The following is a 16,528-nucleotide window of genomic DNA, read 5'->3' as shown; positions in this document are numbered from 1 at the left end:
AACGTCGTCTCCCTCATTGGACACGAAACTCAGCTTGCGAAGACTTATTGGGGCAAGCGGAAGCGAAATTATGATGGTACCTGTGCCCGCGGCATGTGTAAGGACTTTCGAGCGAGATCATTGCCAGTGCCCCTGGACTGGCTCTTGTGCGGGTGGCACATAAAATACACCATTTTGAGCGTGGCCGTTGTCAGTACCACCTGACTGGCCTTCATGCTGGTGGCACATAAAAAGCACCCACTACACTCTCTGAGTGGTTGGCGTTAGGAAGGGCATGCAGCTGTAGAAACTCTGCCAAATCAGATTGGAGCCTGGTGTAGCCATCTGGTTTCACCAGTCCTCAGTCAAATCGTCCAACCCATGCTAGCATGGAAAGCGGACGTTAAACGACGATGATGATGATGATGATTGAACTCATAAAGCAAAATATGCCAAATATGCTCCTTCATCATTTTCACTATAGCTTTGGAAAAATAACTGTTAAAATCGAACTGTACTCTTCAAAACTTGCACTAAGAATAAGTACCAGGTAAAATTACTGCCTACTTTTATTGCAAGCTGATGCAAGTAGTTTATCCTGTCTCCCTCTGACTTAGTTTATGTAATTGAAAAAATTGCATTATTTATGGGGTGACCCAATACTTTACAGGGTGTAGTGGGTGCTTTTTATATGGCATCAGCTAAATTTTCTTTATATAAATGTCAACACAAAGAAACATTTGCAATTGGTTTCATTTTCCAACAATGTTTAAATCAGTAAAATGTAACAATATTTTAAGTAACTTTTTTTTTAATGTAACAATAATATTAATGGTTTCATATATAGACACAAAGCCATAAATTGTGAGGAAAGGGTACAATTAATTATATTGATGTGTACTTTAGTGATTCTTGTTTTACAAACCATGAACAAATGAGTTTTCTTCTTTTTTTTCTTGAGCAATAGGATTCATAAGGCTAGTTAAGAGTGACTGAGATCACAATATGCCCTCTGAACAGAATGCTGGTCTATTGCAGGATTGAAGGTTAGCAATTTTCAGGGAAAGGGACAAGTTAATTACATCAACTCCAGTACTTGACTGGTACTTTATTTTATCAAGATTGTAAGAAAGAAAGGCCAAGTTGACCTCAGCTGGATTTGGACTCAGAATATAAAGAGGCAGAAGAAATGCTCCTAAGCATTTTGCCAGCTTACCACCCTGAACAAACAAATGGTCAAATCTAATTTGAATTCAAGGAGTAAAATATTGAAATTAAGTTGTGTAGAGTATTCTATCTACTACTCTATCAATTCTACCATTCATTACACTAATAACAACAGTAATTGTCTCAAACTTTGGCACAAGACCAACAGTTTGTGAAGAGAGAATTAGTCAATTATATCAACCCAATGCTTAGCTGATATTTATTTCATCAGCTCTGAAGAAATGAAAGGCAAATTTCACCTCAGTCAAATTTGAACTCAGGATGAAAGAATCAGAAGAAATGCTGCTAAGCATTTTTCCAGTGTACTAACAATTCTGTCAATAATGGAAATACAAATATACATTGTCTCTAAATTGTATTGCGATATGTGTATAAATTCAAGCAACAGCTTGTATATAGCAAACAGAAAGAACTCTAATTAAAGAAATGTAAGCATAAACATACACAAAGTTTTAACTTGTCCAAAATTTTTATCACAAACTAACTTGGATATTTAATTAAAAATGACTGTTTCATGAAACAGGTTCTATTTAACAGGTAAATTTGTGTAAAGAAATATTTTTTTTTACTCTAGGCACAAGGCAGCCAATTCATGTTACCAAATGGTTTCATGTTGAAGAACCTTCCACACATATCTTTCAAAAATCCTCAGCCCCTCCTTTCTTCCAAGCTTTATCTCTCTTTTTCAATTTTTCCCCTACTCTTTCCATCTCACCCTTACCCCCTCTGCATTCCATAATTGCATATAATTAACAAAAAAGATTAGGATGGGCCAGCCTTATATATATAATATATATATATACACATCTATACATAAGACACATACACACACACATATACATTTATATATATAAATATATATGTATATATACAGAGAGAGAGAGAGTTATAGTTCAATTGATTAGAAATAGAATTAAACTAGATGAGATGCAGTTTGATTTTGTACCTGGGAAGAGTACCACAAATTCCATCTTCCTAGTGAGACAACTGTAGGAAAATCACTTGGTCAAAAGTAAGCCATTGTACTTAGCTTTCGTCAACCTGAAGAAAGCTTTCGACAAAGTTCTCTACTCTGTTACATGGTGATCTCTAAGGAAGTTAGGAGTAGAGGAATGACTTGTTAAAGCTGTACAAGCCATGTGCTGTGGTGTTGTCAGTAAGGTGAGAGTTGGCCATGAATACAGTGATAAATTTAGCATACAGGTAGGGGTTCACCAGGCTCAGTTCTCAGCCCACTCTTATTCATTATAGTCCTCCAGGCCATAACAGAGGAATTCAAAACTGGGTGCCCGTGGGAACTGCTATATACTGATGACCTTGCTCTTACTGCAGAATCTTTAGCAGAATTGGAGAAGAAATTCCAAGTATGGAAACAAAATCTGGAATCAAAGGGCCTTAAAGTCAACCTAACAAAGACCAAAGTTGTTGTTAGTAAGAAAAATGATGAAACTCTCTTTCCATCAAGTAAATGGCCCTGCTCAATAAGTAGGAAAGGAGTTTCTGCACCCAGTGTAAACTATGGACACATAAGAGGTGCAGAGGAATCATAAGTAGATTAACAGATAAAGTCGTCTTTGTATGTGGCAGGAACAGTATGTATGTGCAGAAACAATAAGCACTAAGAGCACACACGACCAAGATTCTCTCAAATGCCCAAGAGGCTCTCTTAAGGTTATAGATAGTTTTTGTTACCTAGGTGACTAAATTAGCAATGGTGGATGATGCACTGAAAGTCTTGTTTTTAAGATAAGAATTGGGTGGAGGAAGTTCAGAGAGCTACTACCTCAGTTGGCAACAAAAGGACTCTCTCTCTCTCTCTCTCTCTCTCTCTTTCTCTCTCAGAGTGAAAGGTAGACTGTATGATGTTTGTGTGCGAATGGCTATACTCCATGGTAGTGAGACATGGGGTCTGAATGCAGAAGACATGTGTAGACTGGAGAGAAATGAAGGTAGTATGCTCTGTTGGATGTGCGCATATACAACAAAGTGCAGATGTATTGAGAAAGAAATTAGGCATGAGAGAAATTACATGTAGTATGCAAGAGAGAAAACTACATTGGTTTGGACATGTGATGTGTATGAATGAGGACAGCTGCATAAAGAAGCGCCAATCACTGAAAGCCCTCAACTTGTGTGTTCCACCCACACACCCTGTCTCACTGTATCATTGATATCTGCTAGCTCCTGATCTGCGTATTCCACCAACACATAACAAAAAAACTTTTCACACACACTGCCCCAACAAACCAATCTACATCTTTACATTTCTCTTCCTCACATTTCTTCCTTCATACATTATACCTACCTCTCACTCCCAAATCCTGTTCTCATGGCCCTGTTCCTCTGTATCATTGCTATCCAGTAGCACCCCCCCCCAACACTATATATACCCAGGTTTTTGCCACCCCCCACCTCTCTGCACACTCTAATCATGCTTTATCGCAATATACTGCCATTTATCTTATGACCTTTGAACCTCAAGGGTATGCCCTGGCACTTGCCATCAACTATATCTCTTTCTTCCTTTACTCAACCATCCCATTTATATCCTGATCCCCATCCCTTTTGAGCATGTCCGGCACTTTAGCACCATCTCTGTCCTGCTGTCACCCAGTCTCTCTCTCCTTCCCCTGCACTTCCCTCAAGTTGGGTAACCATGTATTTCCTTTGTTGCAGTGCACCTGCTTCTGTCATCATTTCTGATCTCCTCTTCCCCCACCCCCACCCCGGGCTGGATAACCTTGTATCTTCTCTACAGCAAGACACCTGTTTCTGTTTTTCTGTCTCACTATAACCTTTCATCACCTGACACAAGATTACCTCCTCCAATTCCCTCTCAAAAGAGATTTTTTTTTGTCTTGCAAGTACTTGGTGACCCTCTCAGTGCAGGCGCCACTTAAAAGCACCCAATCCATATTGTAAAGTTGTTGGCGTTTCGAAGGGCATCTAGCTGTAAAACCCTTGCCAAAACTTCAGTGGTAATAGATTGAACTGAACCGTAACTAATCTGCACATCCTCTGATAACTCATGGATGGTGATTTGACAATTTCCTCTCACAGCTGCATGCACATCTGTGATGGTTTTCTCAGTTCTGCCGGTTGCTGGTCTCCCAGAGTGTTCATCAATATTGATACTTTTTGGGCCATCTTGGAAACATCTGAACTACTCGTACACTTGTGTACGGTTCATACATCCCCTCTCCATATGCTTTCTGCAGCTTTGTGTAGGCCTCTGAGTAGGTATTGCCATGACAACTTTCTTTGTCATGGTCAATGTGATGATCACACGCTACACACCTTCCTTCCAAGCACTGCTGTAAACAGCAGAAGTGAACTAGAATGTTAAAACTTAGTATGCTTGCACAGCATAGTTCAAGGTCAATCTTTGCCAAATGGCTTCAGTCTGTATGCTTTAGCCTCATTACTACAGCTCGTTACTATAGCCTCATTACTACAGCTCATTACTACATTACTCATTACTACGTTTGGATACTTATTGATCAGACCTCGTATACATACACATAAACATAAAGTGACTCTGTAACAGGAGTTTACTAGGCTATCAAGGTGTTGCATAACCACTTTAGTATGTAGTTAAGATACAAGTGTTGTACATGAGTGTATGTTGGAATAAAGTTAGATCAGAAGGCATTTTTTTTCTTTAGGTTAACATATCACAGATTTATATAGGTAGAAGTTAACACAGTATAACAAATGAACCAAGCCAAATAATTGTGATTTCTATTGCTGTGTATCAGAATGTGTGTGATGATAGAGATGAGAATCCACTTGAGTGATGTAGGCGGAGAGGAGTTAACACACTTACTAAACTAGATAGTCAGTAATAATATCCACACATTGCATGCAATAGAAAATGCATTGAGTTGTTGCCCATGTGAGTATATAAGCAGTATATCAATGTGCTGTTCCGTATGACCAACAGTCACTAGACAGTCAATAATGGCATTTGCTTTTCGGCATCTGGACAGCAACTAAAGTCGTTCTCTTCAGATTCACACCAGTCCGGCTGGGTAGAAGCCGTCCAGTGTATTCTTCCACCACCAGCTTCTAAATGACAGAGGAACACAGCGCAAGTGTGCTGTTACCCTGGGATGAAATAATTCAACTGCCCGGCTACAACTCCATAGATTCAATATTCTAACGCTACTCTTATTTCAATGCATGTTTTGCCATGTGTATGTTGGTGGGCAGGTCTTCTTTAGTACTCCATAATGCCATATATGCATAAATTAACCTCTGTATGCATGTGTGTGTGTGTGTGTGTGTGAGTATGTATATACATGTATGTGTGTATGAGTGATAATCAAATTGTGAAACATGTCTGTCATGTCTCACAATGCCCTTGTTATTGTTCAACAGAAGTATAGAACCAAAGTGTTTACATTCTTATAACTTCCTGTCAAAACAAAAGCTTTCAAATATTTACAATTATTTTCAGTTCTTCTAATTCAAACTGCATTGTGTAGTAGAGTATACATATTTTGTTGTTGTGTATGTGTCTCTGTGTGTATGTGTTTGTATGTCTCTGTGTGTGTATGTCTGTGCTTGTGTGTGTGTGTATGTGTATGTGTGTGTCTGTCTGTGTATCTGTGTGTGTGTGTGTGTGTTATAATTCTGCTTAGTCTATAGCAGGATAAGTAACTGTTCGTTCATTAGGTATCAGCACTTACTGACCTTCTGGATTAAAAAAGTATAAAGTTTAAGCCTATATGTTGAGAACAAATACTGGAAACAGCTGTATGTATTTGAACTAACAAACTCACCATCCTTTGTTAGTTATTTTAATATTATGTGTATTTGTCTGTGTGCGTGTGTTCTACATGTGGATTTATATTTGCATGTTACATTGACAACTCCATCCTCCCTCAAATCACCAATTTATCTCTCCTCATGCACTATGTTTCTCTCTCTCTCTCTCTCTCTCTCTCTCATTCTCTCTATCCCTTACTCTTTCAGCCTACCCAAATACGTCATCTCTCTCTCTTCCCCTTGTCAACTGTATCATCCCTCCCAAACTACTACACGTCCTCCTCTCAACAGGTGTCACCCACATCCCTCTCCTCCATTTTCCTATCTCTCACAGTAGCCATAAAATCTACAGACACATAGGAAATTGATTTTTTAAAATTGCACACCCCCTCGAATGTTCTCCAGAAGTTGTAGATAATTTCTGCTACCTAGGTAACTTATTAGCAGTAGAGGCAGATGTACTAAAGGTGTAATAGCTAGAATAAAAATAGGTTGGAGAAAATTCAAAGAGCTTTTGCCTCTGTTGGCAACCAAAGGTCTTTCACTCTCTCTCTCTCTCTCTCTCTCTCTCTGAGCGAAAGGAAAATTGAATGATTGAATGATGCATGTGTGTGAACACCAATGTCATATGGTAGTGAAACGGGTTCCCTGAATGCAGAGGACATGCAAAGATTAGAGAGGAATGAAGCTAGTATGTTCTGCTCGATGTACAGTGTCTTTGTGCATGTGCAACAGAGCACTAGTGTATTGAGTGAAAAGTTAGACATAAGAGGAATTAAATGTAGTTTGCAATAGAGAAGACAGCACTGGTTTAATCATGTGATGCATATAGATGTGAACAGTTGCATAAAGAAGTGCTGATCACTTAAAGCGGGTCAAACTTGGAGAAGAGGGTGACCCAGGAAGACAGTGGGCAAAGTATTGATGGCTGATCTCAAGACACTGGACCTCACAAAGAAGATGACAAAGGACTGAGATATATGGCACCTTGTTATACCCAAGAAGACTCATCCACCACACCAGAATTTATATCCTAAACCACCTTGGTAATGCTTGTCTGTGAGAAGCTTTGCCTCACCCCCACCTCTATCCTCTCTGCACCATCAACCATTTCTCTCCCACATTTCACCCCCTAACACCCATCACTTCTCTATCACCTGACAGCAGAATAGGCATGTTCTACATTCCTCCACTTTCTCAGTTACCTTCCGTCCTCCACCCCCAAACCATTCTATTTCTCATTATCTTCCCCTGCCTACTGTCTCCACCAATCATCTACTTTTTGTGCTGTTCTCCATCATTAACACTCACTTGTCTGCACTCTCTTTATCTTACTCGCTCACTCATTCTCCTTTCTTTTCCAACTGGGGTATCCAGGAATTTATTCTACAGCAAGACACCTATCTCTGTCCCTCTATACCTTTAATCTCTACTGACACAAAGCCACTAGCCTAACACCTCAATACTACCCCTCACTCTCAGTTGACAGGGCTTCATCTTGCAAGTTACTTGGGGACCCTGTCAGTGATGGTGCCACATAGAATGCACTGATGCTAGAGCCATGTAAAAAGCATCCACTACACCCTGTAAAATAGATGGCATTAGGAAGTGCATCAAGTTGTAGAAACCATGCCAAAACAGAGAATGGAGGCTGGTGTGGCTCCCAGCCTAGCTAGCTTCTGTCAAACTATCCAAACCATGCCAGCATGGAAAAGGAATGTTAGGGACTCAAGTGGAGATAGTTTGTAAGCTTCAAGCAGTCCATGGAAAATATAGAAAACAAGAGTGGACAGTGTATAGTCAGGAGCCATAACAATCTATCGGTGTCAAATGTTACACACTTTTTCCAATATCAAAATTACTAAGACATTCAATAAACTGAAAGTTTCTGTATAATTCACAGTTAGCTACTAGACTTACTATGAATATGACTAAAAGTCCAAATTGAGGGAGTGGAATGGATAAAATCCAGGCAACATATGTTTCTTAACTAGCTGATTCTCTGATGTAATAATTATTCAATGAAGAATACTCAACTTAACTAATCACCAGGCTGAGGATACCTTAATTATATGAAGGTAGCATAGAATTAAAATTTCCAAGTTAATTCACTGCAGATGTGACTTGAAATGAATAGTGAAACTGGAAGAACAGAAGAAAGAAAACAAATGTTTGAAGAAGTAAGAAATAGAAAGATGAGGTCAAATATGTGGGAGTGGGAATAATACAAAATGGGGAAGAAAGAGGGAGAGACAAGAACAGATAATTACTGTTGTTAAGGGTCAAAAATGGTTGTTACGAATATTTAACTGGGATGGGTAAAGATAGAGACTAGCTGACCCCAAAGTATTGATTTTTTAGTGGATAGTTGGTGCTGGTACTGTTAACCATTGGTCTATGTCACAGTATACATACGCATTCATGCACTCACATACACACACATACATACACTTCACACCTGTAGTAACAACATAAGTATATATGCACACAGACACATGCACATGCACACACACAAACATGTTTATATGCCATGACCAAGCATTGGTCTATAGCTTGTAGATACTCCTTTGTATGTAAGTATATATACACAGTTCCTGTCTACCAAATTCATTCACAAAGCATTGATTAATCTGAGGCTATAGTACAAGACACTTGCTCAAGGTGTTGTACAGTGGGACTGAACCGAAAACATGTGGTTACAAAGCAAACTTCTTCCCTACACAGCTATTCCTGCAGCTATTTAAATCCATAAAAATGTATAATAATAATAATAATAATAATAATAATAATAAGTAAGAAAGAAAAATGATTTCATTGATACATTAGCTTGAATTGCCCAATATTTTTACATTGGCTTGACCAACATCACTTCCTTTCCTCCAACTATTTCACAATAACCTATAGGAGGATTTTTATGAAATTAAGCAATATGACTAATGATGCAAAAATAACATTCTGCAAATTAGGAGGCAATTCATATATAAAAAGAGTATATTTATTCTAAAATAGCATTCCGAAATTTTTATGTAAAGTTGGTTATTACAAGTGATAATATACGTTATATTTTATTATATACTCACATTGTCAGTTCCTTGTACCAAAATATGTGTAGGATGTAGAAAGCAATGTGTTATTGCTATTGACATGTGACTAACTGCAGAGCTAGTCTACAGAAAAGGTTTGAGCATGCAACCAGTTTAAAGACAGTGTAATTTGTAATAGCTATTGTTATGTCTGTACACCCTATCATCCAATGAGCCATTGTGCATGCAACTGGTTGAAAGAGGTGTAACTTGTTGATGCTGCTGTGTTTATAGCCGTACAGTGGGTTACATCCTTCAGAGATTTCGCGTCATTTGTGTGCATAATAAATGGCAGTGGACATGGCAAAGCTAGGCAGCAATTAAGCATACACTCAAAGACACATCACATACTCCTGGAATTGTCAACTGTGACAAGAAATTATAAGAATAGAGAAAGGTCAATCTACTCTTTCCTTCTATTTTATTATCATAAATAGCTTAGGTACAGGATAATAATTTAGTTAATATCAGGACAATTACTCACCCCCAGGACAATTACCCCACTTGGTTAATTACACCCTCTCCAATATATTAAGAAGCTTTAAATCATCATCTGTTGTTCTCAGGGGTAATTGTCCATGGGGTGGGGGTAAATGTCCTAGACTCATTTACTCAATTGTTAAGTCATTGTTAAGACAATTAATTTATGGGAAATAGTCTGAAGTTCCATTACAGCAGAATCAAGAAATCTACTGCTTCAATATGGACCAGAGCACTAATAACAAACAAATTTTAAAGGAATGTGCAGATTTAAGATTTGTATCACAGTGAATATGCCCCAGTAAAATATAAACTTTATTTATTTATTTATTCATTTATTTTGCATATTATTTTGGTCCTTCATAATTTTATATATTATTTATTTAACAGGATCTTCAAATTGAATATGTTATTCAAAACTCTACAGAAATATCATCAATCGAGGAAAACATTCTCGCTTTTAAAAGTGACCTTTCAAAGAAGACTATGAATCTTTCCAATGAAATCACAGTCTTGACTGCTTATTTCAATATAGGATCCTTTGCAAAAGGAGTTTTTAGACATCAGTATAACCCAAATATCTATTACAAATGGATGTCTGTATTTCGCAACATGACCAATAATGTAATTTTTTATACAAATGATATGATTGCATACAAATATTTTCAAAAGTTAAGGGAAAAGTTTCCTAAAGAACGAACCAAGACATTTCTGATAAACAAGAAGGAATTGTGGTCATTTAAGATACAAGAAAATATTTCTCAAATATATACACAGCCTGATTACCCAAAACATCTTCCCAATACTGTTGTACCTGGATATTCTTGTGCCATGCATGCAAAATTTGAACTTCTTAACCAGGTTATAAGAAAGAACTATTTTCATACTAAATACTTTATGTGGTTAGATATTGGACTTTTTCGATATCTCCATGATGACCCAAAATTTAAATTGGCAAAACCTACAGATTTTGATGATACAAAAGTTGCCTATGCCCAGGTAGATGATTTCCAGAAGGATGTAACATATAAAGACATTATTTATGACAATATGGTGTGGATAGGAGGTGCTAGCAATCTTGGTAAATATGATGTTTTGTACAAATTTACTCAAGAGTATTTGAACTTTGTTAACAAGTCTTTGTCTATAAAACTAATAAGTACAGATCAACAGATCATATATGGAATGTATTTGGATAAACATAAACCAGAAACAAAGCTTCAACTTTACAAATCAGGTTGGTTTGAATTGGGTTATGTATGTTATGCAGCTGGAAAGAACTAATTTGATTAATATGTACATATATGTATATAAAATAAAAGGAACACACACACACATATGGGTGGTGTGTATGTATGTTAACATTTATTTTCTAAAATCAAAATACCATATATACACAACTATAAATACCATATATACTCATCTATAAGATGCACCTCCAACTTGGTTCAGATCAGGAATTTTATCACTGACCTGACTATAAGTTGCAGCAACATTTTTGATGTTGAAGAGCAAAGTTCTATTAGGAATCACACAGACATAGTTGTTGTTCGTGAGCTTTCAGTAAGCTGAAGATGACTTACAACAACTGTTATCCCATTAAGCCCATGCATTTTACAAACCGCTGATTATGCTAGCTGACTTGTTCATCATACTGAGACTTAATTGCTTCGATACTTTCCCTTTACTTTCTGATTTATGCCTTATATCGAATTAAAGAAAGACAGTTATGGTACAAAAAAAAAACAAGCATTAAACTCACTTTTTTAAAATTAATTGTTTATTTCATACTAACAGAAGTAATGAAAGATATAAAGAAATATCTAAAGATTATCTTCCGTGTACTTCTTGACTTCAGAATTAGCGGTTCGGGTTTTTTCAATTATTCCAAGTGTTGGAACTTCTAACATGGCTTGTACCTAGAAAATATCTAAAGATATTTTTATAGGATACGCTTAAAAGTCACACCCCCAACTTCAGGCAAAAATTTCAGGGAAAAAAGTGCAACTTATAGCCAAGTATATACGGTACTACAAATTGCCTTTTTGCCTTTTAGAAAGTAAATTATTCAGAGAAATTACTGAAATGCTATGTACATAAAAGCAATAATTAAGCTAGTGTGAATATATCTAATACTTTGAGCATTAAAAAGCTAATTACAGATAAGTACACAGTGATGAAAGGATAATATTAATATTATTATAATGTTTCCTGGCAGCTAAGAAGGACTACTCCTGACATGTTTTGGTCTTAGATTAAACTGCAGATATGGGATCAGCTGCATACAACCCAAAAGTGCTGGTCTTACTGTTGGCAACATGAAAATCTAGTGTCTTAACGTTATTGAACAAGTGGCCTTGCTTCCAAGCCATCCTCAGATATATACATTTACACAGCCTATTCTGAATATGACCATGTTGATCAGAAAAATAGTGCGGGAAATGTTACATACTTTATACATGGAGGAGAATAATCCAGTCATTTTGGTGGTGTGGGTGTCTTTAAAAGGCCACTCCACAAGATTTCTGTTGACATTTTCAGCAAAAGTTTATTTATTGGCAATTTGCTAATGAGTTCTTCAAAACTTGATATCTTTGCATATTCTGCGATAAACTTCATCAACTCCCAGCCTCCATTCAACCGCATATTCCTTTATGCAGATGATGTCCTTGAGCAATTAGACAATCATACTTCTTACATGCAAGCAAGGATCCTCTTTTCAATCAGTCAACCTGCAAAAGATAGCATCCAACCCTCCTTCAAATCACTATATATCATCCCAAAACAAAGTTACATTGGAGAATGTGGTAAATGATATATGAAAATACAGGATGGTCACAGCTAGAATGTTTCAATCATAGATCTGCTTGATTAGGTTTGATCAGTGAGCAACAGCAAAAAGAACAACTGATTGCAACACTTGGAAACATCTAGTATTTGTAATTTGTCAGAAGCTGTTTGGTTAAACTGACACAATGAAAAATAATAAATATGTAATTATTGAACAGGAAATGATAGTACCGATTTGTTATTTACTCAATAATATGCATTTCTGTACTACAAATTGATGACCACCATAGCAAAGTAATTTAGGGTCAATTCCACCACAGTGGAATCCTCAAAATGTTCATTCAGAAGCTTTATAAAGACGCCTCTTGTCAAGTGTTGCCTAATGGCTGAAACCTCTTGAGGTAAAAGCTGGATGTTTATTATTGTCAATGATCTTCTTGATATTGCATCAAACTACATAGACCAAAAGAGAAAGCATATAATAGGTAGAAAAGTAGCTTAGAGCAGGGGTTTTCAAACTTTTTGACTCGTGGACCCCTTTATATTTCAGGCTTTACCTTAGAGACCCCTTGATAAACACTTATGAAATTTATACATAAACATTTGCTTAAAATAACATATATTTTTTCATTTATTTATTTAACAGTATTTAACAAATAGGTTTATTGTCAATTAAAAGATTTCGATTAAAAAACATATATAAAATCAAATTGCCCATAAAAAGTATTTGCTGTCCACGGACCCCCTGTCTTGTCCTTGCGGACTCCCTGTGGTCCGCGGACCACAGTTTGAAAACCCCTGGCTTAGAGAATCAAGACATTTCTTGAGGTCTCAAAAGTTCAAGACATACAGAGAAAGACAGACAAGCTAACAGAGAAAGTAGTGAAAACTAAACTGAGGGTTAACATTTGGAAGACAGAAATCATAAAAATTCAAACCATGAAAATTACATGTTGAATGAAATTAAGTGTTTCATGCATGTACTGTAACTGAAAGTACAGAAAAGGACATCTGAGTTTTGAAAAGTTAGTCAGGCTTCAAGGCTTTGTCCAGGCATAGTAAGCTGAGAATTTTCTTTAACAACATTAAACCATCCAACTACAGGTTACTAAATCATGACAAATGAACAAATCTCCTCAGAAAGTTCCAGTCACAAAAAAGGTGCCTCAAAACCATTCTAAAAATTAGATATTAAAAACCTGTGAATGTCAAACACCAAGGAATCCATCACCAAGAAATAGCAAAATGTAATCAGTGGGTCGGTCGTACGTTAAGAAGACCAAGGCAAATATTTCATTGAAATTCAGAGGGGAAAAGGCAGTTAGGATGTTTGATGATCACCTGGCCAATATTTGTAATACCTTGATTATGTAACTTATAAATCAGTCAGTTTTATAAGCAAATTAATACTTCATTTGTTTACACAGTTATTTTTCTATACTTTCATAATTTATTTGATTTAATCCATGGTTATTTAGTCTGTGCCAATGGATAGCATTCTGACCATTCAAGTATGTTAAATGTCTCTACAAGTTATTACTTTTATTACTGTTTTTCTACATTGTTATTATTGTTTTTCTCATCTGTTTATTAAAGCTTTTATTGTTATTGCTGACCTGACCCTTTTAATGAATGTAAACTCTAAGTGTTTCTTTTTTAACTTTAGTTTTCATTCTTATTTAGTCTTTGAACTATCCCTATTTTGAGCCAATAAAAATTTGCTAATATTCTTATTCATATTCTTTGTTTTCTTGCTGTGGATATTAATGTTGTTGCTGCTTTTGTTGTTGATAGGATAAGAAAATACCATGCCATTTATGCTCTAAGTTTATACCACCAGGGAACTTTATATTTTAGTGGTCTGGGATTGACTGTCAACATTTCTTTATTTATGCCATTTTACAAATTATTCTTGTTTCCTCTTGTATTTTTTTCATCTAGTTTTATTCTATGTTCATCTAGCAAAAATGCTTTTAGCTGCAATTATATAATTAAACACAATTCTCCTAAAAGACAGTTACTACAATTGAATCAAAAGTTCACATAATTCTCAAAATATCTGCTGCTTTCATCACAAATAATATAACTTTACAATGATTACTCATAAGGCTAGTTATTAATTGCCCATCATTTTAAAATATGTTCCTGCATGTACAGCAAGAAGGCTTTCAATATATTAGTATCTGACTAATTATGCACTTTATTCTTTTTCTAATCATCCACTTTTTCAATGCCATCTTTTATCTTTCATACCATTTTTATTATTACTTCAAAGGCATCTATGGATTATGCTATTAGTTTTGGTGTCATCTGTATTAGTCACAAACAGAAATCCTCCAGTGCCCATAAATATTATGTTGAAATAAATTACAAGCTTTTGTGATTGCATTGGGTTTTTTTTTTCTTTGTATAAAATTATATTATTATTTGAGTATCATTTGTATTCAAACTAGTAGGACCTGAGAATATTTTATGGAGTTAATGGTAAACTTATTGGGTTATTTCTGAAAACTTCATCCAAAAAATCTGAGAGTATAGTCTATGTTGTGTCTGTATCAAAAGATAATTGCTCATCTGCTATTCATTAAAAAGTGAAGGTAATTGAAACATGGTGATTACTTAATGTACTTTATATATACACTTTATATTATATACTTTATGCACAATTTTATAGCACTCTCACTCTTTCTCTCTCAGTCTTCACCTTACCCTCTTTTTCTCTTGCCCTTCGTCTTTCCTTTCAACTAACCACATGAAAGTGTTATGGACAGGCTAAGTAACAGAGGAATAAGCAGAATTATTATAAGATACAAAACATTATTAACTATATTATAGAACATATAATTTTATAATAAAATTTCTATGATGTGCAATTACTGTTTTATATTATGGTTAAAATATATTATGGAAATTAAAAATTGAATGTCACTTTTTTACTTGCTGAGTCTAGAAAAGGACAATGCCTCTGATCTTTGCAGGCTTTCTGAGATCATGATGGCTGATGCCTTAAATTTTCAGTTAACACCAGCAGAAAAGATATGATCAAGGTGAAGATTCAAAATTGTTTGTTCTGAGGAGAAAGGAATTGAATGAAAATAGTGGAGAGATGAATAAAGAGCCTACTTTAAAAATTGTGTTAGCTCTTTAATCCACTGTAAATATTGTTATATTTAATAGGCTTAGTTAAATATAAACATCAAGAGTAAGTAATACTGGTAGTGAGTTTTGTGACTGGGTGGTTTTACAGCAATTGTGGTGGTGGTGGTGGTTATTGTCCCATTTCCCCACTGTGATGTGCTCAAGAGAAAAAAATGATGGGTATGGTCCATGTTTCAAATGAGACGGTTAGGCCATTTTGTGGCGAGAGAGATGTCACTGCTTGGCTGCAAAAGGTTACATTGGTGGCAAGAATCCAAGGTATAGATGATCTAGTGAGTTTCATATTGCTGTACCTCGATGGCGCTATAACTGGAAATGGAAGAGAAGGACCAGTTGAGCGCAGAAAAAATAGAAGGCCAGCTGATGGAGGCTTTCGCAGAAGGGCCATTTATGGCATTTGGTCGACTGGGAAAGCGAAGTGGATGGGCAAACAGGTCGATGTGTTTTCCAACGAAATCAGGAGATTGGCTAGACTCGTGGGATATAGAGATGACGCGTTGGAACAAACCGTTAAATTAGCCTTTGTCACAGGATTTCCTTACTACGTGTCGGTCGAACTGCAAAAGCTGCGGAATATTCACTCCATGGTGATGGGAGAGGTAATATCTCGGGCTAGAGCCATCGTCTCGTGTTGCAGGACGACACCTTTAGCAGCGACTGCAACACCGAAAAGGGGTCAAACAAAGAGCGGCGGAGAGGAGTCAAACAAGGAACGTGTGCGACCCTTCAAAGGGCAGTGTTTTCGGTGTCAGGGTTTGCACAAAGCGAGAGACTGCAAGGAACCCAGGCCTGGAGTAGATTACATACCATGCATCATATGGGGGTGGACAGGACCCTGTTCCTAGCCAGGAAAGTCGACTCTGACGTGAGCAGGCAGAGTGTGCAAAGAGCAGTTGGGAGCTGCAGCAGGTTCCAGCCCATTGACTTTGCTCCGGGTGTGCATGAGGCAGGAAGCATTCAAGTGGAACACAAATGGAAACGACTGGCAGTGGACGTGACGCACTACTGGCAGGGGACATACTTCTCGATGCGGACCAGGA

General features: G+C 36.6%; 1 protein-coding gene across 1 annotated transcript in view; it reads left to right on the top strand.

Annotated features, from left to right (window-relative positions):
• LOC106879412 (uncharacterized) overlaps positions 1-14,407 on the top strand; it is a 74,840-nt gene extending 60,433 nt beyond the window's left edge. Inside the window, exon 4 of the mRNA XM_014928966.2 lies at positions 9,930-14,407. Coding sequence (XP_014784452.1) covers positions 9,930-10,823 — 894 coding nt within the window. The 3' untranslated portion in view covers positions 10,824-14,407. The remainder of the gene's footprint in view (positions 1-9,929) is intronic.
• The last annotated feature ends 2,121 nt before the right edge of the window (positions 14,408-16,528 follow it).

This window comes from Octopus bimaculoides, chromosome 4 (genome assembly GCF_001194135.2).
Source record: "Octopus bimaculoides isolate UCB-OBI-ISO-001 chromosome 4, ASM119413v2, whole genome shotgun sequence".
NCBI classification, from domain to species: domain Eukaryota; kingdom Metazoa; phylum Mollusca; class Cephalopoda; order Octopoda; family Octopodidae; genus Octopus; species Octopus bimaculoides.
Note: the sequence above shows the minus strand (reverse complement) of the source record. Positions and strands in the feature narration are given on the sequence as shown.